The sequence below is a fragment of the Balaenoptera physalus genome (genome assembly GCF_965194825.1).
Source record: "Balaenoptera physalus genome assembly, chromosome: 2".
Taxonomy (NCBI): domain Eukaryota; kingdom Metazoa; phylum Chordata; class Mammalia; order Artiodactyla; family Balaenopteridae; genus Balaenoptera; species Balaenoptera physalus.
This window is the reverse complement of record NC_138883.1, coordinates 164302686-164330445: the sequence shown is the minus strand read 5'-3', so window position 1 is coordinate 164330445 and position 27760 is coordinate 164302686. Positions and strand designations below refer to the sequence as shown.

Genomic DNA, 27760 nt, shown 5'->3' with positions numbered 1-27760 from the left:
AATCATGATGAATTATTTTAATACTCATGCAAATATGTTGCATATTTACTAGGAATCCTGCTATAATTTAATAATGAAGAACATTAAGCAAACTCAAACTTAAAAAACACATTCCTTTTTTCCACTATTATATGAATATATGTTTCTGTTTCATTTTTCCTCACAAATGCTATATGTGGAAGTTGAAATTTTATTTCATTTTTCAAATTCTATCCTCCATTAAAAGTTGTTTCATACATTATTTATTCCTAATTAAAGAAGATAATTAAACGGTCAAATTACTGACCTTAAGCCTCTTGACATCTTCCACCAACTTTCTAGGTTTTCTTGAGAATTACTAGAATTTTCTCCCTTATTTGTCACTGAGGAAATGACTCAATTTGGAAAAGGTTTATTCATTTAATTAATGGGCAAATATAGTTCACCTAATACTGCCTGGGGAACAGGCAGTCTCTTACTGCTTTAAAATGGGTCACTGCAAATATAAAATGCACCCTTCTTTTCACCACCAGCATGATTAAAAGAAATATTATAAGCAGAGAAAACAAAAACACAAAAAGAATACTCAGTACAAAATCATACAATTATTCTAATAAACAAAAAGCCAGCAGTCAGAATTTGGCAGAACATACTGTAATAAAATATCTTCTGTTTTATAGGAAAAAAAAGACTGCAGTTGGGTGAACAATAGGGAAAAGGTGTAAGCAAGGACTGATTAATAACTAATACACTAATTAATTACAAATACATTCTTTGGACCAATATTTGTCTATCCCAATACAACACAGGACATGGTAATAAAAAGCTCAGAAGATGCAAGAAAAAGGAAAAACTAGGATAAATAAAAATAAACACTACCAACGTGACTACACTGCTCATGATTATCTTAGTTTATTCATGAGAAGGGATAGAAAATTGATATAACAGAATCTCAAGTCTATGAAAAGCATACCTGTACATATAAATATCTGTAAGCTAACTTTAGGGATATATACACATACATAGAGCTCCATTTGAGTGTGTAGGTGGACTTAACTGTTCCAAAGCATTCCTTCTGTTGTCTTTATATGGTCACAAGTTAAAGAATTGGCCGTTTGTGAAAGTTACAAATTTTCTCATTTATGGTCTACACCAGGTGAGCAGCATTTCTGAGTGGATGTTGTCTACACAAGTAGTATTTGTATTGGAGTTTACTTCACATTACATGATAAGCATTTTGATATTGCTTCTACTAGCATTCATTGCCAAAGGGAAGACACAGAAATAATCCAAGGCAGTGACAGTTGGGTCTTGCTCTAAGACACAATTTAATCACAATTTTTTACCAAAATATCTTCTATTTTCTAGTCTCTAAATGGTAGCATTCTTGAGAAAGAGTGAACAATAATTTCAAGCTGAGATACTAAAAAATGTCAATTTGCATATATAACTGCAATCTCAGCCTCTTTTGAATATTTAATTAAGCCAGTCATTAAAAAAGAGCCTACCTGATAACAAGTCACATCTTGAGAAAAAGTTATGAATGCTGAAGTTCAATTTTACTTCTGTCCTGTATTTAATTTAGTCTTGCAAAAAGTTTTGCAAATTACCCTAAGAAACTAGTCACAAAAAAGAGCAAACCCAAGTGTGTCTATTCTGGAAAATCCACTTTCACTTTTGGTGTTTTTCCAATAAATGGAAGGGTATTAAAACACTAATGTTATTGTATGTGAGGCAGTATTGCCACTCTAGACATTAGGGAAGCCAAATTTTACCCTTCAGTTTCATTAGCACCTTACTGAATGACTTAAAAGGGCAACTGAAAATTCCAGTTTGGTCTGAATGACCTGCATTATCTGAAGAGGCCAATTCTACTTACATTAGAACTATTACTGCCGTGGAAATTTTCTAAAGTAATCCAGCTATTCTAAGTTGCTCTTCTCATGGGCTGTTGTATGCTCCAAATAAAGATGGAGTGGCCTTGTCAACTACCTTGGAAATTTTAGTTCTAATATAACCAAAGACTCTAATATTAATAAGGCTCTAAAGACTTGTCTTAACAGATTTTTTTTCTATATTTAGGAAACTTTGAATTATTCATCAAAATATTTAAATGATATGAAAACTATTATCATACATATGTAAGACAGAATTTAATCATAATTTTTACCAATATATCTTCGATTTCCTAACATATATATAATTAACACATATATATATATACACTTATAAATAAAATAGTCTCTATTAACTCATAAGGAAGAAAAATGGAATTGACTCAGCCTGCCACCTAGTTTAACCAACCTGTGTTTGGAAAAAAATATGAAATTCCAGCATAATATACCAATTTTTAATATAACACGTCTTCAGAAAGACTTGAAAGAAAGGAATTGTTTAAAATTTATAAAAAGCATGTATCCTACGTGGAGCAACTGGAACTCCAATGCATTACTGATGGGAATCCAAAATGGTACAGCCACTTTGGAAAATGGTTTGGCAGAGATAAACCCATGCACTTATGATCAATTAATCTATGATAAAAGAGGTAAGAATATACAATGGAGAAAAGACAGTTTCTTCAATAAGTGGTTCTGGGAAAACTGGAGAGCTACATATAAAAGAATGAAATCACAACATTCTCTAACTCCCTATATAAACTCAAAATGGATTAAGGACCTAAATCTAAGACCAGAAACCCTAAAACTCCTAGAGGAAAACATAGGCAGAACACTCTTCGACAAAAATCGTAGCAATATTTTTTTTGGATCTGTCTCCTAAAACAAAGACAATAAAAAATAAACAAATGGGACCTAATTAAACTTAAAAGCTTTTGACAGCAAAGGAAACCACTGACAAAATGAAAAGACAACCGACTGAATGGGAGAAAATATTTGCAAATGATGTGACCTATCACGGGTTAATATCCAATGTATATAAACAGCTCATGCAACTCAACAACAGAAAAACAACCCAATTAAAAAATGGGCAGAAGAACTGAATTTTTCAAAGAGGAAATGCAGATGGCCAACAGGCACATGAAAAGATGCTCAACATCACTAAGCATGAGGAAAATGCAAATCGAAACCACAATGAGATATCACCTCATACCTGTCAGAATGGCTATCATCAAAAAGAACACAAATAACAAATATTGGTGAGGACGTAGTGAAAAGGGAACCCTCCTACACTGTTGGTAGGAAAGTAAATTGGTGCAGTCACTGTGGAAAACAGTATGGAGGTTTCTCAAAAAACTAAAAATAGAACTACCATATGACCCAGCAATTCCATTCCTGGGTATATATCTGAAAAAAAAAAAAAAAATACTGTATTTCTTCTTTGCTAATGTCAGGCTTTACAATATATGGATTGCTAAGAATTTTTTTTTCTTTGAGTGTCTACTTTGGTATTGTGCCAACTGTTTCCTTGGTTACCAAGCAGGAAAAAAGTCTGGAGTTTCTCACCATCAACGACAGAAGAGACTAAATGGTGATGACCCAATTCCCATGAGTTTAGTTTAACCCAAACAGTGCTTTCAAGTAGAACAGTTTGCCAAGTACTTTTAAAGTAGGATATTTCACAAGAAGATACTGCCTGTAGTTGCCATAATCCCCATTACTCCCTATCACATCTAACTCTAAGGCGGAGGGTCAGTTGCCATTAATTATTTTACACCTGAACTACTTCTCTTAATTCACATCCCTTGCTTCCAGGGGCACTTGGGTTTGCAATTCCTTTTGCGTACTAGTTAGGTCAGAAACCATGAAGGGTCTGAGACTTTACCCTACTCGCAAGCTAACGTTAGCCTGCCACTGTTTCATATACATATACTGACAGAAGACACAAGATCCTTGATTTACAGAGATAGCAAAACTCATCAGCCAGAGAAATATCTTCCACTGGTTCTCCACTTCCCACAGGGAAACATGATAAGTGCCAGATGTTTCCCTGCATGAGTGGTGGGTTGCACCATAGAAGAAGAACCCCAACATTAGGAATTTCTAGCTGTTACAGGCTGCTGGCACATCTGAGGGAGAGGGAGGAGGAGAAGGAGGAGGTGAAGCAAGAGGGAAGGAAGGGGAGGGGCAGTAGGTAGGTAAATTACTCCAGAATGTAAGCAAATGTCTCAGGGTAAACTCCATGCAACACATCCTTTGCTCAGAAGCTGAATGATGCAGGACACAAGAAATGCATGGAGAACTGTCTCCCAGTGGGGAAGCTGGACAGTGCTACATTGCTGATATATTTAATTTGGGGAAGTATGATGATCCTTTCATATATGTGTAAATTGAAATGTTTATCTAAATTCAGCCTCCTTTCCTCTTATACCTCATTTTATACTATTCTGAACTGAATGAGTGTAACTTGTTAGAGTCTCTCAGAGATGGCCACCCACCTGCTGTTAGCCCAGGTCCTTTTCCACCCACAAAATCTTTTCCCATCAGAGCTTCTGCTATATTAAGAGTAGAGATTTTTTTAAAGTTTTTTTTTTAATACATTTATTTATTTATTTTTGGCTGCGTTGGGTCTTCGTTGCTGCATGTGGGCTTTTCTCTAGTTGCGGCAAGCATGGGCTACTCTTTGTTGCGGTGCACAGGCTTCTCATTGCGGTGGCTTCTCTTGTTGCAGAGCATGGGCTCGAGGTGCACGGGCTCAGTAGCTGCAGCACGCAGGCTCTAGAGAGCAGGATTTAGGGCACAGGCTCAGTAGTTGTGGCGCATGGGCTTAGTTGCTCCACGGCACGTGGGATCTTCCCAGACCAGGGATCGAACCGGTGTCCCCTACATTGGCAGGCAGATTCTTAACCACTGCACCACCAGGGAAGTCCGAGAGTAGAGATTTAAAAAAAGAAAAAATAATCAAGGAGGGAAGGATGTGGTTGAAGAAATAAGGTCACTGAAAATTTCATTCATATTTCTTTATTTAGACAGAATTCTGTTATTCATCTTGAATGAAAGAAACCTAAAAAAAATCATCTCTGAGTTATTCAAGTCATATTAGATTGATTTGCTTTCCACGGTTTTAAAGGGTTGGCAAATCACAAAGGTTATTTCTGCTACGTTTTTCTCTAAGCCATTTTAGATGTACAGGAAGGGCCAAAATTTGGGTGAGTTTTTTTTCCCCCTCTAATTCTTCACAGTGCCTTTGTGGAACTTGCCTAACTGGATTTTAAAAGGGATAAATGTTGATCAATTTGAAATTAATTTGCTACCTAAAACTCTACAAACTCACATGCTATTTTAAAGCATCTTCCAGGGACTCATATAGCACATAACCCATTTCACATCTCATCTATTATGTGATGAAGACAAATAAATAGTTCTCAGTTTCCCTAGTTCTAAGAATTTATACGGAACCTATTTGACTGGAGGTTACAAAGACGCATTTAACTGAAAAAAGCCTGATCAATATTAGAGAGAGAAAAGGGAATTAGAATAATTCTAATAATAATTGTCTGATATGACAATTGCTATGCCAGCTTTCTTTTGATTTCCATTTGCGTGGAATATCTTTTTCCATCCCCTCACTTTCAGTCTGTATGCGTCCCTAGGTCTGAAGTGGGTCTCTTGTAGACAGCATATATACGGGTCTTTTTTTTGTATCCATTCAGCCAGTCTATGTCTTTTGGTTGGAGCATTTATTCCATTTACATTTAAGGTAATTATCGATATGTATGTTCCTTTTACCATTTTCTTAATTGTTTTGTGTTTGTTTTTGTAGGTCTTTTCCTTCTTTTGTGTTTCCTGCCTAGAGAAGTTCCTTCAGCATTTGCTGTAAAGCTGGTTTGGTGGTGGTGAATTCTCTTAGTTTTTGCTTGTCTGTAAAGGTCTTAATTTCTCCATCAAATCTGAATGAGATCCTTGCTGGGCAGACCAATATTGCTTGTAGGTTTTTCTCCTTCATCACTTTAAATATGTCCTGCCACTCCCTTCTGGCCTGCAGAGTTTCTGCTGAAAGATCAGCTGTTAACCTTATGGGGATTCCCTTATGTGTTATTTGTTGTTTTTCCCTTGCTGCTTTTAATATTTGTTCTTTGTATTTAATTTTTGATAGTTTGATTAATACGTGTCTTGGTGTGTTTCTCCTTTGATTTATCCTGTATGGGACTCTCTGTGCTTCCTGGACTTGATTAACTATTTCCTTTCCCATATTAGGGAAGTTTTCAACTATAATCTCTCAAATATTTTCTCAGTCCGTTTCTTTTTCTCTTCTTCTTCTGGGACCCCTATAATTCGAATGTTGGTGCGTTTAATGTTGTCCCAGAGGTCTGTGAGACTGTCCTCAATTCTTTTCATTCTTTTTTCTTTATTCTGCTCTGCAGTAGTTATTTCCACTATTTTATCTTCCAGGTTAGTTATCTGTTCTTCTGCCTCAGTTATCCTGTTATTGATCCCTTCTAGAGAAGTTTTAATTTCATTTATTGTGTTGTTCATCACTGTTTGCTTGCTCTTTAGTTCTTCTAGGTCCTTGTTAAACGTTTCTTGTATTTTCTCCATTCTATTTCCAAGATTTTGGATCATCTTTACTATCATTATTCTGAGTTCTTTTTCAGGTAGACTGCCTATTTCCTCTTCATTTGTTTGGTCTGGTGGGTTCGTACCTTGCTCCTTCATCTGCTGTGTATTTCTCTGTCTTCTCATTTTGCTTAACTTACTGTGTTTGGGGTCTCCTTTTTGCAGGCTGCAGGTTCGTGGCTCCCACTGTTTTTGGTGTTGGCCCCCAGTGGCTAAGGTTGGTTCAGTGGGTTGTGTAGGCTTCCTGGTGCAGGGGACTAGTGCCTGTGTTCTGGTGGGTGAGGCTGGATCTTGTCTTTCTGGTTGGCAGGTCCACGTCTGGTGGTGTGTTTTGGGGTGTCTGTGGCCTTATTATGATTTTAGGCAGCCTCTGTGTTAATGGATGGGGTTGTGTTCCTGTCTTACTAGTTGCTTGGCATAGAGTGTCCAGCACTGTAGCTTGCTGGTCATTGAGTGGAGCTGGGTCTTGGTGTTGAGATGGTGATCTCTGGGAGATTTTCACCGTTTGATATTACATGGAGCTGGGAGGTCTCTTGTGGACCAGTGTCCTGAACTTGGCTCTCCCACCTCAGTGGCACAGCCCTGACGCCTGGCTGGAGCACCAAGAGCCTGTCCTCCACAAGGCTCAGAATAAAAGGGAGAAAAAAAAGAAAGAAGGAAATAAAATAAAATAAAATAAAAGTAAAATAAAATAAAATAAAGTTATTAAAATAAAAAACATTAAGAAAAAAAATTCTTTTAAGTAATTAAAAAACAACAAAAAAACGGACAGACAGAACCCGAGGACAAATGGTAAAAGCAAAGCTATACAGACAAAATCACACACACAAGCATACACGTACACACTCACAAAAAGAGAAAAAGGGGAAAAAATAATATATCTTTGCTCCCAAAGTCCACCTCCTCAATTTGGGATGATTTGTTGTCTATTCAGGTATTCCACAGATGCAGGCACATCAAGTTGATTGTGGAGCTTTAATCCGCTGCTTCTGAGGCTGCTGGGAGAAATTTCCCTTTTTCTTCTTTGTTCCCACAGCTCAGGGGTTCAGCTTTGGATTTGGACCCGCCTCTGTGTGTAGGTCGCCTGAGGGCGTCTGTTCTTCGCTCAGACAGGACGGGGTTAAAGGAGCAGCTGATTCGCGGGCTCTGGCTCACTCAGGCCGGGGGGAGGGAGCAGTACGGAGGAGGCGGGGCGAGCCTGTGGCAGCAGAGACCAGCGTGACGTTGCACCAGCCTGAGGCGCGCCGTGCGTGCTCCCGGGGAAGTTGTCCCCGGATCACGGGAGCCTGGCCGTGGCGGGCTGCACAGGCTCCCGGGAGGGGTGGTGTGGAGAGTGACCTGTGCTCGCACACAGGCCTCTTGGTGGCGGCAGCGGCAGCCTTAGCGTCTCATGCCTGTCTCTGGGGTCCGCGCTGATAGCCGCAGCTCGCGCCCGTCTCTGGAGCTCCTTTAAGCTGCGCTCTGAATCCCCTCTCCTCGCGCACCAGGAAACGAAGAGGCAAGAAAAAGTCTCTTGCCTCCTCGGCAGTTCCAGACCTTTTCCCGGACTCCCTCCCGGCTAGCTGTGGCGCTCTAGCCCCTTCAGGCTGTGTTCACGCCGCCAACCCCAGTCCTCTCCCTGTGATCCGACCGAAGCCCAAGCCCGAGCCTCAGCTCCCAGCCCCCGCACACCCCGGCGGGTGAGCAGACAAGCCTCTCGGACTGGTGAGTGCTGCTTGGCACCGAGCCTCTGTGCGGGAATCTCTCCGCTTTGCCCTCCGCACCCCTGTGGCTGTGCTCTCCTCCGTGGCTCCGAAGCTTCCCCCCTCTGCCACCCGCAGTCTCTGCCCGCGAAGGGGCTTCCTAGTGTGTGGAAATCTTTCCTCCTTCACAGCTCCCTCCCACTGGTGCAGGTCCCGTCCCTATTCTTTTGTCTGTTTTTTCTTTCTTTTGCCCTACCCAGGTACGTGGGGAGTCTCTTGCCTTTTGGGAGGTCTGAGGTCTTCTGCCAGTGTTCAGTAGGTGTTCTGTAGGAGCTGTTCCACATGTAGATGTATTTCTGATGTATTTGTGGGGAGGAAGGTGATCTCCGCGTCTTACTCTTCCGCCATCTTGAAGCTCCTCCAATAGGATTTTAATAGAATAGAATGTAATACTGTCCGAGTGGTTGGTTCACATGTGCCAAAATTAAATTCTTATTTAAGAAACACAGTACTAAAATTCCTAAAGGTTATCTTTCTTCAATTAACACATTTTTTTCTACCCTCCACATCATTAAAACTAATATTTAGAGGAAAAGGAGTGGAACTGCAATGTATTATTTTAATATACAGTAAGCCTTTTTATAAAAATAATCATGTGCCCCTCATTCTCCTCATGAAAGGAAGCTCCAAATTTACCCCTACCTCTATGCAGGTGCTTCTTAAAACTGATCTCGACCAAAAGTGAGAAAATCAGATCACTCATTTAAACCCAAATGATAACACACATTTGTCCTTTGTTCTAGTTCTGCATCTCATAATAGCCACCCAATGATGAGTGTGAATTAAAAATCCCATTTCAAGTCTCAGTTTAGATATTACTTCCTCAGAAAAGCCTTCCTTAATCACTCAAGCTGAAGGTATTTTCCTTTAAAAACTTCTCACAATTTTTAATTATATTGGTATGTGTGCATTTCAATGTCTGTCTCTTCTTGGAGATTTTAAGGACAAGCAACATGAAGCTCACTGAGGGACACACAAAGCTGTACACACGGCACCCAGCACCCTGATGAGTGCATAGTGAGCACTTGACTATGTTAGGGAAAAACAAAACTTCTCATTTCAACTAAAACTATAGATGTTACTCTTGATGTCATACTTCATTGCCCACATTTCAAATGGCAAATGATTATTAAAGAGACAAAAAGGTGCAACATATACTGATTTGTCCCAGTATTTCATATGATACACCTAAACTGTTTACAAATCCTGCTTCTTTTTTCTTTTACAACTCCCTGTGTCTTTCTCTTCTTTACACAGCCCTCTTCCTGGATTCCAACTCAGGGTCTACTTGTATTTATATGGTTTTGCTAACTTCTTTCCCCTTTTTCCTAAATTTACTTCTATATTTCCAGACCCTTCTTCCCTTCAGCTTCCAGCTATTCCTCAAGCATCACTTTCTATCTGGAATAATACAAAGCTTATTTATTGGAGGATTTCTTCTAAGCTATCTATACATATTTGATAGCTATATCAATTATATGCACACTTATGCAACATTTTAAAAGATCTTTTAAATTATTTAAATTTAAGTGCAGAATGGGGCCTTACAGAGCATTTAGAATCCAAAACCTTTATTTTCTGTTTGAATAATTGAGACCCAGAAAGTCTAAATAATTCACCCATAGTCTACAGATATGCTCAGTTGGTAAAATAATGTCCAAAACATTAAAAAAAAAAAAAAGTCTCATTCTTGACTGGTTTAAAAATCCCAAATGCTTTAATCAAATTTTCACTTTTCATTTTTCCTTCTACTTTTATTAGGCTTCTAAACTTTTTTACTAATCTGATAGTAATGATAGGAGTTAAACAATGGGGGAAGTTATGCAAATAATACAAGACCAATTCAGGCAGTTCTTTGTATTTAGATAATAATGAATCCTGATTATAAATATGTAACATCTACTAAGTGTTTAGCACTGTAATAATATTAATAATAAAATATCTTCTATATGTGTGACACTTTAAGTTTTTGTGGCACATTAATACTCATTATGTCATTTGTATTTCAAAGTCTTACCATGGATGAGAATGTCCCATATAAATGTTCTTCCAAAGCAAACACTTTTTTCATTTTAGATTTTTAAAGTATCACATTAGTTAAAATAATTGCTTTTGAAACCAGTGCTTTTAATAACTTTTCTTTAAAAAGTTATGGCATGTCATTTGAGATTTATCTTTTAAGTATTTGCTATTGTCAGATACATGTGCATTTTCTAATTGTTCTTCAAATTTGACTTCTTGAAATAAAAATCTGATTTTATAGTTATCTTTCTTATTACTTACAGGGAGAAATGTAAGTATCCCCATGGGGGATAGTAAAATGGTGTTTGAGTGTATTTTGATTGTTAACTTTAACACAATGAGCATTATAATGTAGTTTAGGGGGAAAATAACTAGTTCATCAAAATCCATAATTTTTCATATATTTGTGCTTAGGATAAGGCTAAAGTATATAACAGACTTTATTACTGAACCGCAGAATTACAAGAACAGCATACAGGAATATCCATAAGTGTTGCAAACTCTTTAACATAGTAACTAAATATCACTCCTTAACTGCTTGGAAAGTGGATTATTTTAATTATAGAAATCTAAAGCAAAATCTACATAGTGTTTTACGCCCTGGGAAGTCCTTGCAACCCAAGTTATGCTTGAATATTTAAGAAATATCTTTATTAAGTTTTATTATTTCTTACCATAAAAATATTAAGAGAATATTTTAATGAAGCTATTAAATTTTCTATCATGCTAAGGGTCATTAATTTCTTAAGTTTTAAATTTTTTTCTCAGTTTGAGAAGATGTGGCAGCTAGCACAAAAACTACTCTTTCAATGTGAAAGCTGTTCAGCTTTTCTATGTAAAAAATCTTTATACATCGATCTATGTGTAGGAAGAACTTTCTGGATCTTGAGTCTGTGAGATTGGGTGCATTATCTAGTCTGGCCGGGCAAATTCAATTTTCTTGTGCGTGTGTGTGTGTGAGTACTCAAAATTTTGCCATATATTGTTCATAAAAATGTTTACCAGGGCTTCCCTGGTGGTGCAGTGGTTGAGAATCTGCCTGCTAATGCAGGGGACACGGGTTCGAGCCCTGGTCTGGGGGGATCCTGCATACCGCGGAGCGACTAGGCCCGTGAGCCACAACTACTGAGCCTGAGCGTCTGGAGCCTGTGCTCCGCAATGAGAGAGGCCGCGATAGTGAGAGGCCCGCGCACCGTGATGAAGAGTGGCCCCCACTTGCCGCAACTAGAGAAAGCCCTCGCACAGAAACAAAGACCCAACACAGCCATAAATAATTAAATTAAAAAAAAAAAAAATGTTCACCAAACGGGGTAGCTGCCCTTCTCACTACACACATTTGTATAATAGGATTCCCAATGTTGGTCAAAAGCAAAACAAAAACAAACACATGATTGATACAAAGCCACATCTTCATATTAAACTAAGTGATAGAGAACATCCCTCACTTCTGATGATTTTGCTCACTAACTTTTTTTTCTAAACTCATAAAGCATTGCATTTTTTGTACAAACAAAAATAAAAATCAAATATCAATTTCTGACAAATTAGTGTATCACTTCCCCTTGAACACAGGGAACTTATTCTCAAAAGCTCTCTCTTTGCACTCTGATGGCTCAGCAGGACAGCTTTCTTCCCAGTTCTGCCTGAGGAAGATATTCACACTCAGTCACCTCGTCTACATCTGACAGGAGGAGTTAAGCCTAAGTCTTTTTCGTTCTTGCCCTCTGGTGTCCAGTCTCTGTCCCCAGGTTTCTTTTTAAGAGGATGAGTTAGTCTCCAGCAGTGCCTCAAACCAGAACTGACTCTAGGGCACTGGGTCAGAAATCCCAGATCAATTTCCATCCGGGGTTTTCTCCTTCATACCGAGCCATTCTGCAGAAGAAAACATGCACTAGTGTCTCAAGCCAGCCTTCTCTCAGTGTCTGCTTCCTGACACAGTCACCCTGGGTCTGGTCTTCAGTGACCCAGGCAGTTTCTCCAGAAACTGAAAATAAACTAAAAATGCCAATTTATTAATGGAAAATAAAAACATAACTAGAAATGTGTCTGACTACCTATGCCAGCTGGTCAGCAAATTAAGGTAATCAAATTAAGGTCATCAGGAGAGGAAATCTTGAACAAAATCAAGATCAGAAGCATGTTTGGTGAATAGACAGTAGAGGGAAGGCAGTGTGGAATACTCTGAAGAGACAGTATCAGCAAGCTAACACAGTCAGTTGTCTATCAGATAGAAAGGGAGAATGTCCTTTGGCAGAATTAAAAACAGATAAAATCTTCACCAGTAAGCAAAGCTTGTGCTAGAAGTGTAAAACATCATAATTTATTATAATTCAGCTATCTTCTATTAACTACATTTAAGTTGGTGTTTTTAAATACAGTTTAAGAGAGAAAATAGGCCTCTTGATGCCATTTAAGAGATAAGCTTGAATGCATAGTCACACTTAGAGTACATCTTCAGGTATTTTTAAAATAAATTCATAAATAAATATAAAATCAATAAATATAAATAATAAATTATTTTTAAAATAAATTAAATAACTGTGACACCTAATTTAGATATCATTTAATATTTCCTAAACTTGTCTTACCATCAGAATCACCAAGGGTTTTTATTAAAAATGCAGGTTCTTAGGACTCTCCTCTGGGGCTTCTGATATGGTACATGTAAAGATTGAGAATCTGTATTTTTTTTTTAAATGCTCCAGATGGTTCTGGTAATTAGGAACATTTGAGAACTACTAATCTAATCCTAATGCTGTGTTTGAAAGGATAAAGTGGATTCCTAGAGAAATAAAATCCCTTGCTAGATAACTTAGACACTTTACGCACACACACACGCCTTAGAGATAAAAAGTATTCTACCTAATAACTGAGATAAGACATAGTGTATGAATGCCTCTTAAACCAGATTCTGTCTACTCAGTGCTACCAGGAGAATGTACATTACGCACAGATTTGTTTCTCAAAAGGAAAAGTTTGCTGTCTTTTTCCTAAACTCTGGAGATCTTTAGTTTTATCTTGTAGCCTCCTGTATATCAACTAAAGCCTTGAGAGAAAATTATTTTCAATTTTGATAAGCCCCCTCTTTCTACTTCCTAAGAATCTATTCCTCTAGGTGTCTACCATCACCTCTGCTATACCTAAAAATAATACTGCATCTCACAGTGAGCTCTCAGCACTCAGGCTTATGCAGAATATGAGCCTCCTTTAACGGTAATATTTCAATGTTGAAACAAAATTAAAACTAGCACAATATGCAAGCCACTTAGTACAGACTTCATTTAAACCTGCTTCTCATCTCCAGGATTTTAAGAGGTATGCTGGGCAATGCTGCAAGTTCACGGATAGAAATCAACAGTTACCCTAATGCAATGAACATCAGTTGAGATACCATCCTCACTGCCCCGTCCTCATTGTCCTGGTTCAATGGGGCCTCTGCAGGAGGTACAGACAGGCGTCCACAGGACAGGGACAGCTGTCTTTGTTCTTAACTCACACCCAAGGCCACAATGTTTTCAACAGGTGTTAAAGAGACCAAGACACAAAACCATTCGTCTACATTTTTTCTGGTAGGTAGATGAACTTTGCAATAATTAAGTCTCAAAGTAAATCTAAAATCTAAATATACATATAAAACAGTTTGCTTTCTGAATTGCACGTTGACATATCTGCTGGTTCTGTAGAAAATGCAAGTAAGCAACGGCCTTTAAAAACAAAAGTCATGAGCCCTGAAGCCCTCCTAATTTTGAATCCCATGGAAACCAAAGTTTCACCTCTCACTAATCTCTTAAAAATTAATTTTACATAAAATTATCTAAGTAAGCAAGGGAAGGTAAGACACCTGAGGAAGCAGTGAATGGAGGAATAAATGTAGTAAATCATGCATACAAACGGCATGGTGTGATGTGGTAATACAAAAATCAATATCACCTAACATCTTAAACCTTGGGTTAAAGAGACTATTCTTTAAAAACTAGACAGTTTAGGACACAGTGTTAGGTAGGAGAATGGAAAGTCATACCATACAGATTATTAAAAGTGTTTCCTTTGGCGTAATTTAAGGATAGGACATTCACTTCCATATAATTCATAAGAATCTGAGAGTTAAAAATAAGGTTGCCCTGTCAAACCCTCACTTTCATGCTCTTTTGCATCTCCTCCATCCTTGTGTTAGTGACTTCTTTTCAGCCTCTTCTATTAAGGCTTCGGAAAACATATATTTTGTTTTCACCTCATCAGAAAACCATTACTTCACATCCTAGCCTTCTGAGTCGGCAGAAGACCGTTTGTTTTCCAAGCTTGTTTTTAGTATGTATTCCTAAACCTAGATGATTGGGAAGAATTGATACAATTCCCCATATACCTTTCAGTTAATAATCAGTGTGATCTGTCTACAGGGTAAGAGAAAAAAGGCCTGAAAGTGTTGTCTAATTATGCAGTCTTTTAAACAAACGTAAACAAATCATAATGCTTGGAAATATTCAAAAGTTATGTTCAAACTGGTAATTGGTAATGAGGCAACATGAGAAAAACAGAAACAAAACAAAGAATCATGTCTAAGGATGACACAATTTCTAAGATCAACAACAACAATAATCCTATTTCTATTATAATATTGAAAGAATATAATGATCTTGTGGAATCCATAGTGGCATATTGTAAAGATCGGGGTTCAACAAAGTCATAAAGTTTTTTTTTCTTTAATTGGAAGCTTCATAAAAAAAAAAAGTTTGTTTTCTCAATTGGAACACAGCCATACCAATTTTTTTACTCTCAATTTGTTTTTAAGTCTCTAAGTTGCCTTCATTCTACCATGACTCCATTGAGTAGTCACAGAGCAACCCTATGGCTCACGGTGCCTAAAATATTTACTACCTCGCTCTTGACGAGAAAAGTCTGCAAACCCCCGGTATAGATTAAAACTGTTTTGACTGTCAGAATCAATAACAATTGAAAGGTTCTTTCACAGCCTTTCATTTTTTAAGTAAATAATTTAAAAATATAAAAATATCTTAAATCACTTAATCCTGAATAATTTAGGCTAAACTGTTTTGAACTTGCCGTTTTTAGAAACCTTATTTCCTTTCTATCAAAGTTAAAAAGTTTTGTGTTCAATTTAGATCCAAAACCGGAAAAAAAATGTGTTAGGAATATTTGTAGATGCTCTCAATTTTAAACGTCTTAGATAAACTTTTGAAATGCAAAATATATTTTATGTACTCTACTCTTAGGTATAACCTTGGGTGAGCCCTGTTTTTAGGTGAAGCTTACAAAAATGAAAAGCATAACCGTGACAAGATTTTTAAGTATTTTGGAAAATTATAGCTTAATCTGTAAAGCCAAATTTTCTATATAGTAACCTTCCATTTTATGTGCTTTTGGTGGTTTTAGAGGCAGGAGTCTAGGATTTGGAGATATAAATAGAATATCAATGTATTTTACCTAATATAAGGTTAAATACTGAAAGTACATATTTTGAGAAGTTAACTCAGGAAGAAAGAATGAGGAGAGCGAGACATGGAAGGAAGCAAGGCTGCTTATAAGGATGACTTATCAACTTGGCTATCACTGTGATGGAAACTAATGGGCCATGAAAACAAATGCAAAATGCAGCAAAAGACAAATGAGTAAAAGTTAAATTTATTGTACCAAAAATACCACTTAAATCTGAGCTACTGAAAACACAAACTAAAATTAACTCATATTTTACACCAAACAGTAGTTCAAAGTCGATGTAAAGTTCTCCAACACTGCATAAATTGTGGCAGCAGTATAGCACTATAATTTGCAATGTAAGAATAACACTAGGAATTGTAGTTCCAAATGCATAAAGTTGACTTAGATAGAATGACACATAATACACCTACCTTGATCATTAGCAGTTATCTGAGCAAAGATAATGCCAAGAGTTATAGAGGAAGCTGTCACTACCTATGAGAGCAGAGAAGCCAAGAAAGTAGCAAGAATAAATCTTAGAATGTAATCAAATCAAAGATCCGAAAGTCAGGGACAACAACATAGGAGAGGCAATAGAGTCTTGGAGGTCAAAACAAGTAGTTACACAACGTATTTGATAAAGAAAAATACAGCCTTATCCTAAGATAGAGCCTGGGTGCTCCCTAGCTTTTTTGACACTTCCTAGTATATTTTAATTGCTTTTGACTGTGTTATAATTAAGATGAAGTTCCAGCCAGGAACACAGTGGGCAAAGGACTGCTCTGTACTGATTGAAGCAATAATCGGAGCCCTGCAGTTAAAAGGATGATCATACTTATGATACAAACAAATGAAAACCACAGTAATCCTGCTAATAATAGAAAATATATTTATATGCATTTGCCCATATACATATGTGCATGGAGACACAGAAGTATGCAAATAGCCTATACCTGATAAGGATGTATTTATATACAAGGACACACATTCCAGATTTTCCAGAATAGTCCTCATTTCAAATATCATAAAGTAGTCTTACAAACCTCTCAAATGTCCTGAAAATTTCAAAGTTTCCAAATGCAAATAAAATTTCCATAGATAGCAACTCGCAGAGAAATTGGGAAGAAAAAAGTCCTTTGTCAGATATTCAGTGTAAAGGCTTTAGGTACTTCACAGAATTCCCCAATAGATCATAAGTTTGGGATTATGGGGCCTGACTTCTATTTTTCACCATTTTTACAATTTTTCTCCATCTTCATTCTCCACGCTTAATCCTCCTGGAGACTGGTTCAGGGATCAGTAAACATCTTTAACCTTAAACGTTTTTAAGAATTACATTTATTCATGTTTTTTTTTTCTCCCCTTGGCAGAAGGCTTTATATCATAAAATGTAAAGAACATCTTCTACACAAGAGCAAAATGGGCCTAATCATTTTTAAGTTCAATAAAATGTTCAAGATGGTAACAATGAAATATTGTGTTTCCAACACAAATAATGACATGACAAAGCAAACTAGAATGGGTGTTTGGGTAAAAAAAAAAAATGTTACTTGGAAGATGATTTCTTGAATTTTATTTCAAGAAATTAGCTTTCAAAAGTTTATAATCAGATTTCAGTTTGGCCATAGTTGACAATGCTGTTTTGAAAATAATTTCCATACACGTCCTAGAGCAGTTAAAAACGGCAAGCCTGATAAAAGAGGGGGTAATTTTGCGAAGACCAAGAACACAGTTTCTTTTAGACACTGAAATTCTGGGAAGCACTAGAATAATAATCACCTACAATCTCCTTTTATCTTATAAAGGAACACTTTACTAAAAATTTTAATATAAAAATTTGGATTGAACCAAAATCATCAATCTGACATGTTTAAGAAGGAAGAAGGCATTGTGTCCCTAATCTGTTGTGAGTTGATACATTCTATAAACAATTCTGGAAGGAGGCTGCACTCAGAGCATAAATTGGTATATATCGCTTTGTTCTCACAGATAGCAACACAATATTTTCTGCTGAATGCGAAAAAGTTTAAAGGCATAAATCAAGATAAAGCAATCACCTGACAAAGAATTACAAACAGGTCCCATACCTTTTTCTTGGCGAACACTGACACATTGATGTTCTACTGAAGATAAAAGCCAAAATCATGTGTCATTAATATAAGCAAGCAAAACTATTTGGTTCAATATGTTATACTGTTAAAAAAAATCAAAAAAAGAAAACACTTGCAAAGAAAAGGCAAATTTGAAATGTTACACATGATTAAAATAAGTTTGTATCAGCAGAGAAAATCACATTTGAAAGACATTTCATAGAGTTTATTCCTAGAGGGTGAACGATACATCAGAGGGGAATAAACTATTGCTTTTCTTTATCCAGATTAATACACAGACACTGAATAAGAAGACACATATCCCGTATGCTACCTAGAGAATAGTTTTTAGCAAAGTAATTCTGCCCTGATAATCTAATGCACTTTTCCTCATATTGCAGCTTCACACAAGTGTTGTTTAAAACTTTCTCGAAAAGAGACCAGCATGGCAGCTGTTAGCATAGCCAGCACTTTTACGCAAATTCCAAAATGGCAAATAAACCTCACAACTGAGATTTCAACTGCATTCAGAGCCCCTCAGCTGTACAGCCTCGTTATGGCAAAATTTGCAAAATCAGACACAGCGACACCCCCCCCCCCCCACACACACACACACTGTCTATGTTTTCTCACTCCATTTTACCACTCTAGCCAGAAGGGAGGGTAAAAGGATTTGGAATTGGAAGTATGCATGAGTAGAAAGGACCCAAATGGCTCATATATGCAACACCAGGGACAAAAAGAAACCAAACCAGAGACAAAAGCAAACCAAAGCATAGTTACATGAAGTTTCAAATAGGCCACAGACTGAAAAGGGATAAGACACACTGGAATTAAAACATTCATAATTACTATTTTTCTAACTTTTTTTTTTTTTTTTTTTACCAACCCATCAGCAATTTTAAAAAGTTAAACCCAACAACCCAAGTCTGTCTTTCTCTTTCTCTGTTTCTTTTCAGCATGGATTATATAAATATTTTGGATACTACTATAGCATGTATTAATTTCTATCACTTTCTAAATGACCCACAGTATATAATATATATTAATAATATATATAAAGTATATTTCCAATGTTTAATGACCCATATTAATACTCTACTGTAATTTTGGAGGGTCAAAAATATTAGATGCCATTTAGTATTACATAAGTCATAATGAGTAGGATTTAAATAATGGATTTATTAAGAAATTAGACTTGCTTTCTGAACCTTGCATTCTTGTAATACTCTCTACCTAAACTTTTCTTCCCTTCTCTACTCACACATTCTTCACACCAGAAACCAAGCTCATCACTTTGTATCAGGATGTGATGAAGAGCTGACACACAAAGCTGTGGTTATATTTGAATTCAGTGGAAGAACTTAGCCCATGAGAAACTTAAGATTGTAAAGTAAGATTTAGTATGCTGTTCAGTAAGCAACAGATCTATGAGTGTTGCTTACACAGGCTTCAAGCCAGCAGATTCTATTCAAAACCCTTCAATGCAAATTCTAGCAAACTCTACACACTTGGAAGACAAATGTTATATGAGGCTGCATAAATAATTTATACTTTTAGCATTTCTGTATATAATTTCGCAAAAAAGTGGGATCAACTTAACATTATTAAATATGGTCCTATTTTATTTGCAACATAACTTATGAAACATTTTCCCTAGAAGTACTGAAAAATGATGCATCACCTAGGATTTAAAGATATATCCCACATATGAAAAAGTAAATTATGATTATGAATAAGATTTTTAAAATCTTTTCACAAAATCCATCAGGGAAAAAATCTCTTTTTCTTTATTACTGAAGGATGTTACCAGAACACTACACAATTCTTTCAGATTTAGTCAGAAAGTTCTGTGGCGTTAAGAGGTCTGGCCAAAGAATATTTTCTTTGAAAGCCCATGTCCTCTCCTTGGGCCTACCTCATACACAAAGATATACTTCAGGAAACGAGGTCATGTCAGGGAAAAGTAAGCAGAAGCTTGTAAATACTGGTTCCTGTGGTGCCAAAGAATTAATAAGTTGCATTAAACAAGGTTTTTTGCAGTACTTATCAGTGACTGCTGCTGATACTGAATCCATGCCAAGAAACTCAATCCTCCAAGAGAAAAGCAAAAGGGAGACAGATTTCAATTCTGAATAAGAAAATATTTTCTGTTAGTGTGTCCAAAGGTAGGATGGGAAAACCCCGTGAAGTAATAAATTCTTAATATTGGAGGTTCAAGAGTACAACTCAGTCAAATACTCAGTGAGAAAGTGCTTGAGCTGATTTTATTGTTAAATAATTCAAAATGGAGTATTTTATGATTCTGATACGGTGCACCACCAATAAAGGCTGCTGAAAACATCAGATAATAGGTATTTGTGTGAAACAGTTACTTCTCATTATGTACCTAGACCCTCATTTAAGTGTAAGTAAAAATGTGATGTGTAGGTGAGAGCAGAAATGGTGAAGAATCTCATTCTGTTCCCTTTGTTAGAAATTGTCCTTTCAGCAGGGCAGGAGAATGATCAGTATTATAAGAGTTGAAACCTCTTTAGAAGCTATCATTTGAGTTTTCTTCAAAATAGTTGTAATAAAGTGTCCCTTCTTTCTCATTTTCATTCAGCAACCTCTACAACTGAGCATGGCTCAAGTATTTTTCCTTGCTGACATGCGAATATGACCCTGCAGATAGGGTGCTCTATTAACAAGTTCTGATGCATTGATTTTTCACGGAAATTTCCTGCTGATGGTATAAACTCAGAAAAAAGAGAGATGCCTCCTATCCAAAATGCATGCTGGGGAAATGAATTAGCAGGGAGTTCTAAGAAATTCTAAACAATGTTTTAAAAAACTGAAGGAAGTCTGTTTTTTTTTTTTTTTTTTTGAATTGAAGTATAGTTGATTTGTAATGTTGTGTTAGTTTCAGTTGTACAGCAAAGTGATTCAGTTATACATATAAATATGTGTATATATATTCTTTTCCAGACTCTTTTCACTTATAGGTTATTATAAAATATTGGGTATAGTTTCCTGTGTTATACAGTAGGTCCTTGCTAGTTATCTATTTTACATATAGTAGTGTGCATATGTTAATCCCAATTCCTAATTTACCCCCCCTTTCCCCTTTGGTAACCATAAGTTTGTTTTCTATGTCTGTGGGTCTATTTCTGTTTTGTATATAAGTTCATTTGTATCTTCTTTTTTTAGATACCACATATAAGCAGTATATTTGTCTCCCTCTGGCTTACTTCACTTAGTATGACAACTTCTAGGTCCATCCATGTTGCTGCAAATAGCATTATTTCATTCTTTTTTATGGCTAATATCCCACTTTATATATATATATATATATATATATATATATATCTCCCATCTTCTTTATTCATTCATCTGTCGATGGACATTTAGGTAGCTTCCATGCCATTATTCTCCTACATAAGGCTATTACAGCATAATTTTTTTTTCTGTATTATGGAAATCTGGAAGTGTCCTCTAAAATATATTTAGGAAACATGTAGGGAAAATAGGTACAATTTCACAACATTCATATATTTTGAAAATTAGCCTTTTGGAATCAATCTATCATTCTCCATAAATAAACACATTTTTCAGACCACCAGGGTAGCATTTGGAGAGTCAAAATTATTAGTTTACTAAATTGTGATCTTATTGGAAAAACAGTTTACTCAAGGAATCACTGGATTTATTAATCTTTGAGTTGTTACATATTGAATTTGAAAATCAAAACATTCAAGATAATATTATATTTTTCCGGTTTCCCAGTACCATTTACTAAAGAGAGACTATCCTTTCCCCATGTGTTCTTGCAACCCTTCGAAAAGATTAGTTGACTATATGTTTGGGTCCACTTCTAGGTTCTCTATTCTGGGTTCTCTATGTGTATGTTTTTAAGCCAGAAACAAAATGTTTTGAATATAAGTACTGTGTACTACAGTTTGAAATCAGGAACAGTGATGACTCCAGCTTTGTTCCTCTTTCTCAAGATTGCTTTGACTATTCAGGGTCTTTTGGGATTCTGTACAAATTTTAGCATTGTTTTCCTAATTCCATAAAAAGTGAATGTCAAGAGAGATTGCACTGAATCTATAGATCCCTTTGGGTAGTATGAATACTTTAACAATATTAATGCTTCCAAATCATGAAAATAGGACATCTATCAATTTACTAGTCTTACAAATTCTTTCAATAATGTCTTATAGTCCTCAGTGTACAGATCTTTCACCTCTTTGGTTAAATTTATTCCTAAATATGTTATTCTTTTTGGTGATATTGTAAATGGGATTGTTTTCTTAATTTTGTTTTCAGATCATTCACTGTTTGCATAGAAATGAAACTAATTTTTGTATGTTGAGTTACTATCATACAACTATATTGAATTCATTGATTAGTTCTAAAAGTTCTTTGGTGGAGTGTTTAGAGGTTTCTATATACAAGATCATGTCATCTGCAAACATAGACAGTTTTACTACTTCATTCCTGATTTGGATGCATTTTATTTATTTTTATTGCCTAATTCCTCTGGCTAGGACTTCCAGTACTACCTTGTATAGAAATGGTGAGAGTGAGCCTCTCATTGTCTTGTTTCTGATTTTAGAAGAAAAGCTTTCAGCTTTTCATGACTTAGTTAATGTTATCTGTGGACCTACCATATTTATTATGTTGAAGTATATTCCTTCTGTACCTAATTTGTTGAGAGATTTTTAATAAGAAAAAAATTGCTGAATTTTGTCAAATGCTCTATCTGCAAGTATTGAGATGACTGTATAACTTTTAGTCTTCATTTTGTTAATGTGAGACAACTTTGAGCAGCTTAATTTATGTGTAATTGATGTTTCTAAAGGAGAGGAGAGAGAGGAGGAGAAAGTTCTGGGGACTCTGAGTTAGTTAAAGCTTTCTTAGATACAACCCAAAAGCTGGATACATAGGATAACATATTGGTAAGTTGGACTTCACCAAAATTCAAAAGAATATGCTCTTCAAAAAAATCTCTTAAAAGAATGAAAGGACAAGCTACAAACTAGGAGAAAATACTTGTAATTCATATATAACTGATAAAAGGTTTGCATCCTGAAACTATTTTAAAAGCTCACAATTCAATAATAAGAAAACAAAAAACCCCAATTTAAAAAGAGGGCAAAAGATTTGAACAGACAATTGAAACTAGACATTCATTTGGCAAATAAGCACATAAAAATACGCTCAACATAATTAATGCTTAGGCCAATGCAATCAATACCACAATGAGATAACCACTGTATGCTTGGAATGGTTAAAATTAAGAAGACTGATAATAGCAAGTATTAACTAGGATGTGGAGGAACTGGAACTCTCATATTTTGCTGGGAATCAAAAATGGTATAACTTTGTTGTGACCACCTAGAGGGGTGGGATAGGGAGGGTGGGAGGGAGGGAGATGCAAGAGGGAAGAGATATGGGGACATATGTATATGTATAACTGATTCACTTTGTTATAAAGCAGAAACTAACACACCATTGTAAAGCAATTATACTCTAATAAAGACGTTAAAAAAAAAATGGTATACTTTGAAAAACAGTGGAAGAGTTTCTTAAAAACTTAAACATACTCCTTCTATATGATCCAGCCATTCCGCTCCTGGGTATTTACCCAAGAGAAATGAAAGCAGATGTTCATATAAATACTTACACACAAATATTCACAGCAGATTTATTTATAATAGCCCAAACTACAAGCAACCCATATTTTGATCAATAGGTAAATGGAGAAGCTGTGCTGTATCCATATAATGGAATACTATTCAGCAATAGAAAATGAAGTATTGATATATTCTGTAATAAGAATGAATCTCAAGATAATTATACTGAATGAAATACATCAGAAAAAACGTATATACTGTACTATTTCACTTATAGTATAAAAGTTTGGGAAGTGTACGTTAATGTATACTGAGAGGAAGTTCAGTGGTTATCAGGGATGGAAGTGAGGGCCAGAAGGAGTTATTACGAAGGGATATCAGGAAAGTTTTAGAAATGCAGTACATTTATATTTGAATTATCTCGATTGTGGTGATGGTTTCAAAACTTTCAATATGTATAGTTTATAATACGTCAATTATATCTCAGTAAAGCTCATAATAAAAATTAGAAGTTTGACCTGAAGTTTTATATGCAATGACGTGCTGACCATGCCACACATAAAAGCAGTGGCTGATTATTTCAACTGACATTAATAAGCCAAACAGTTCCTATACCTGCATGTACAATCTGGTCCTATCCTATGTATTTCATTTTAAATGAATGATCCTGAAAAATCTTTGAATTTTTCTTTTAAACAAATATTTAATGAGTACCTGTTATCTGCTGGGCATGATACCAGGTAATTTCACCTGCAGGATCACAGTTAATGAAAACGTTGGTTGTTGTTGCTCTTGCTCGCTGGAACAGAAGCTACGTATATCCATTTCCCAATGAACAAACACATCCTGTTGCTTAAACTGGACCCAGTCCTTACTATCTTAAACAAATCATCTACACAGCATGCAAAATCTCTGATTTCACCTTTTCATATCTAAAATTCATTGAAAAAAAAAAAAAGAACCCTTGGATAAAATCAAATAGAGCATTCTGTGTAAGCCAGGATGGGTTTCAAACCTCAATATTTATGTTTTAGATTCACAACCAAAGGATTCCTTGGTTAGTTCCATGGTCAACTGACTCTGAAGCTGTTCCCGTGTCAAGCTGATTTTCTTCTGGAAACCAATGCTCGACTAAATATCATAAGTAGAGTTTATCCATTAAATACTAGTTAAGCCCAAATTACAATTGACCTGATTAGACTAAGAATTAATTTGAAGTGGATAAGCCATTATTAAATAAAAGTCAAAGATCCCGCTTCAATTTCATTTCACACGATTACATGCATCTTACCATCGGGGCTGAACTGCAAGATATCACTCTGCACATGGCAGATTAGTTCTCATGATTTCAGCTTACGTCTATCTGGACAAATCACCAATCCCAATGTGTTCTCTACTGAGCACGTACAATGTACATCCATGATGGCACTGATGTACCAGCTGGCCTGGAGCTAAGTTCTTGGCTACAAAACTGTTAACTCAAGACATTCAGATAAAGACAGTGCTTTCAATTAGGATAACTGAGAAGTTGGGTATATGTAAAAAAAAAAAAAAAAAAAAAAAAAAAAGTTTAGCCAGTAAAGGTAAGAAGTTTCTTCCAATATATCATACGTAGATCTATTTGGCCAAAAGGAGAAAACAATATTCAACGCTCCTACATGTTACAGGCTGTATGATATATTGGAAGCAGAAAGAACATGAATTAACTAGACACTTGTGGGTCCAAGTCCTTGCTTTCCTGCTTATCATCTATTTGGCCAGGGGTAAACAACAACCTGAGTTTTTTCCTTTATATCTATAAAATTGGCAAAAAGGATCTCTGACTTACCCACTTCAAGGAATTGCTGAATCAAATAGATAATATATGCAAAAGTCCTTCACAAAACTGTAAAAGCCACATAAGCATTTGAACTTTCTATTGCAAGTCTGACTTTCAGGAGAAGGTAGGTAAGATTTAGAGTAAAGAATATTCCACCAGGAGTACGAAACCTAGATTCTGGTTCTGCCCCAGAATAGCTTTTCCAACAAAGCCTGCACTCTTCCTGGATGTTTTTTGCTTACCTACGAAAATGTGAAAAAGTCAAATGATAGATTCAAAATAACAAATTTGAGAGTCTGAACTTTTTGCAGAAGACAAAAGATTGTGTGAAACTCTTTTCCTCCAAGTTTTTCATTTCAGCACAACAATTACTTAAAACTGGAGGAACCTGCAGCTGTGTCCAATGCCATGTGTCCAGCTTTGGAGACTTTAATCACACATTATTGTGGGTAGTCAAGGAGGAAAGCAGCCTAACGAGCTTTGGTACACCCTTAATTAAATGACAAATGTGTGTCAAAGTAACTGATCAAATTTCACTTACTTTTAATTCAAGAATATAGTGATCTTTCATATTCCTTACACATCCTGACGCATTTCCAATACATCTTGTGAAGCCCATTATCCATACCTGAAAAGGCCTCCTGCTGAAAATGTTGAGGTGTTTCCTTATCCAAATGTTGCCTTGATTCCCAAATATCTGCCATAGCAGCTGTCCTCTTGTGTTGTTCCAGATTCGCTGGTAGATGGCCAGCTTGTAAATGTGCTTTCCGAACATGTGGTAATAAAAGCGGAAGGTGCAGCCCTCTACATCAGTGGCATTAAGGATCGGGCTGAGTAAAGCAGCTCGGTGTTGGAAAACTTGTGGTTCAGAAGATTCTATATAGAGATAGTGTCCTTTAGCTGTGCCCAAAGTATTATCCTTCATCGGCCCTGTATTAAGTGTTGACGTTGGACCCTGGTTCCAGGTCCAATCAAAGTCATCTTCTGTATCTTGTTCCCAGTTACAAATTCCATTTTCAAAGTCACATTGAAGTTCAGGTACTGAAATTGGCATGAAATAAAATCAAAAGATAATCAAGGACGAAAATAACTATGAATGGGAATACTATCAATAGTTGATACTTTGCTCCTGCCAAGGTAAACCACTTTAATTTTTTTAATGCAACATTAAAGCAAAATGTTTAAAAGAGTAACTAAATCCTAGATAATACATCAAATAATAATATTTTATAGCCAGAAGGTGGAATTACTTTGGCCATTATTTCCCAAATGCCTTTTCTACCCATCTCTTGCCCACTGTTATTACCATAACTCTATGCAAATGATCACTACCCCATGGCTGGCTTGCTGCAACAAACTTCTGGCTCAGTGGATTTCAACTTTAGCTGAATGTTCCAATCACCAGTGAACATTAAAAAAAAATAACAATAAAGCTCAGAATTCACCTCCAGACATGTTGATTTAAGTAGTTCAAATGGTGTAGCCAAACATCAGGATACTTTACTAGCTCACTTGGTGATTCTAACATGCAGGGCTAACAAGAGTCATAATTTAACAGATCTCTATCTTTCAGAATCCCCTGGGGTGCATGGTAAAATTGCTTACTCCATGGTAAAGTCCTGCACAAATACTACTATGTTAGGTATGGAGTGAAGCCCAAGAATCCATATTTTAAACAAGCACCCAAGATGATTCTGATGCAGGTATTCTCCAGACCTCACTGTGAAATCAAATTCTTCTCTCTGGTTCCATCCCGCCCCAGTTTCAAGCATTCCTCCACACTTGTAAAAGAATGACCATCTTTTAAATGGTAGTTTATTTTTTTCTCCATTGAGAATCATTTAATATTGACTCATTTAATCCCAGCTTAAATCTAAACTTCTCTATCTTTCAAGCTTCACTCTTCCCAGATTAAAATAACTGCCTGTTCGTCCCCAACTACCTTTCCCCTTGGCATGCACCAATTTACCAACGTGCCCTAAACATCTCACCCCTCTCTCTATCTCTATTTATGCTTATTATTATGCCTGTTTTGCCAGTTCTTAGCTGTGTCTCCTCAGTGGTAATCTTTTCTTCTCACTGGATTGTGGCTCCTTTGAGCTGGTGCTTTTAAACCTCTAACTCCCTTCAGTCAGTAGAAGAATTCAAAGCACTTTTAAAGAATTGACCAGTCCCTTATCAACTGAATACTCTACCCACATTTGTAGGATATAGGAACGTATGCATTTTTCAAGATGTGATGATTTTGTCAACACCAAGTACTTGTTTAGAATAAATGGGATAGAATATACAAATACTGTATTTGTATACATATGTATACAAATACATTTCACAGTATTTGGGCAGAAGGGACAGGATTTTAAATTAAGGAGGAGTTCCACATTTTAGCTTCATTTACATAAGTTAATATTTTTGAAAGACAAACGTCAGCTGGCCTTTAACCATTCATCTTATAACAGCACTTGGCACCAAAGTGAACAAATATTCTGAAACAATAAATAAAAGGATATGTGAATAAATGCAGCCAGGCAAGAACAAATCA

The 27760-nt window shown here is 36.2% G+C and overlaps 1 protein-coding gene across 1 annotated transcript in view; it reads right to left on the bottom strand.

Moving 5' to 3' along the window:
* Positions 1 to 27760, bottom strand: part of MALRD1 (MAM and LDL receptor class A domain containing 1) — a 621227-nt gene that overhangs the window by 421863 nt on the left and 171604 nt on the right. The window contains exon 19 of the mRNA XM_082449909.1: positions 25847 to 26259. Coding sequence (XP_082306035.1) covers positions 25847 to 26259 — 413 coding nt within the window. The remainder of the gene's footprint in view (positions 1 to 25846; positions 26260 to 27760) is intronic.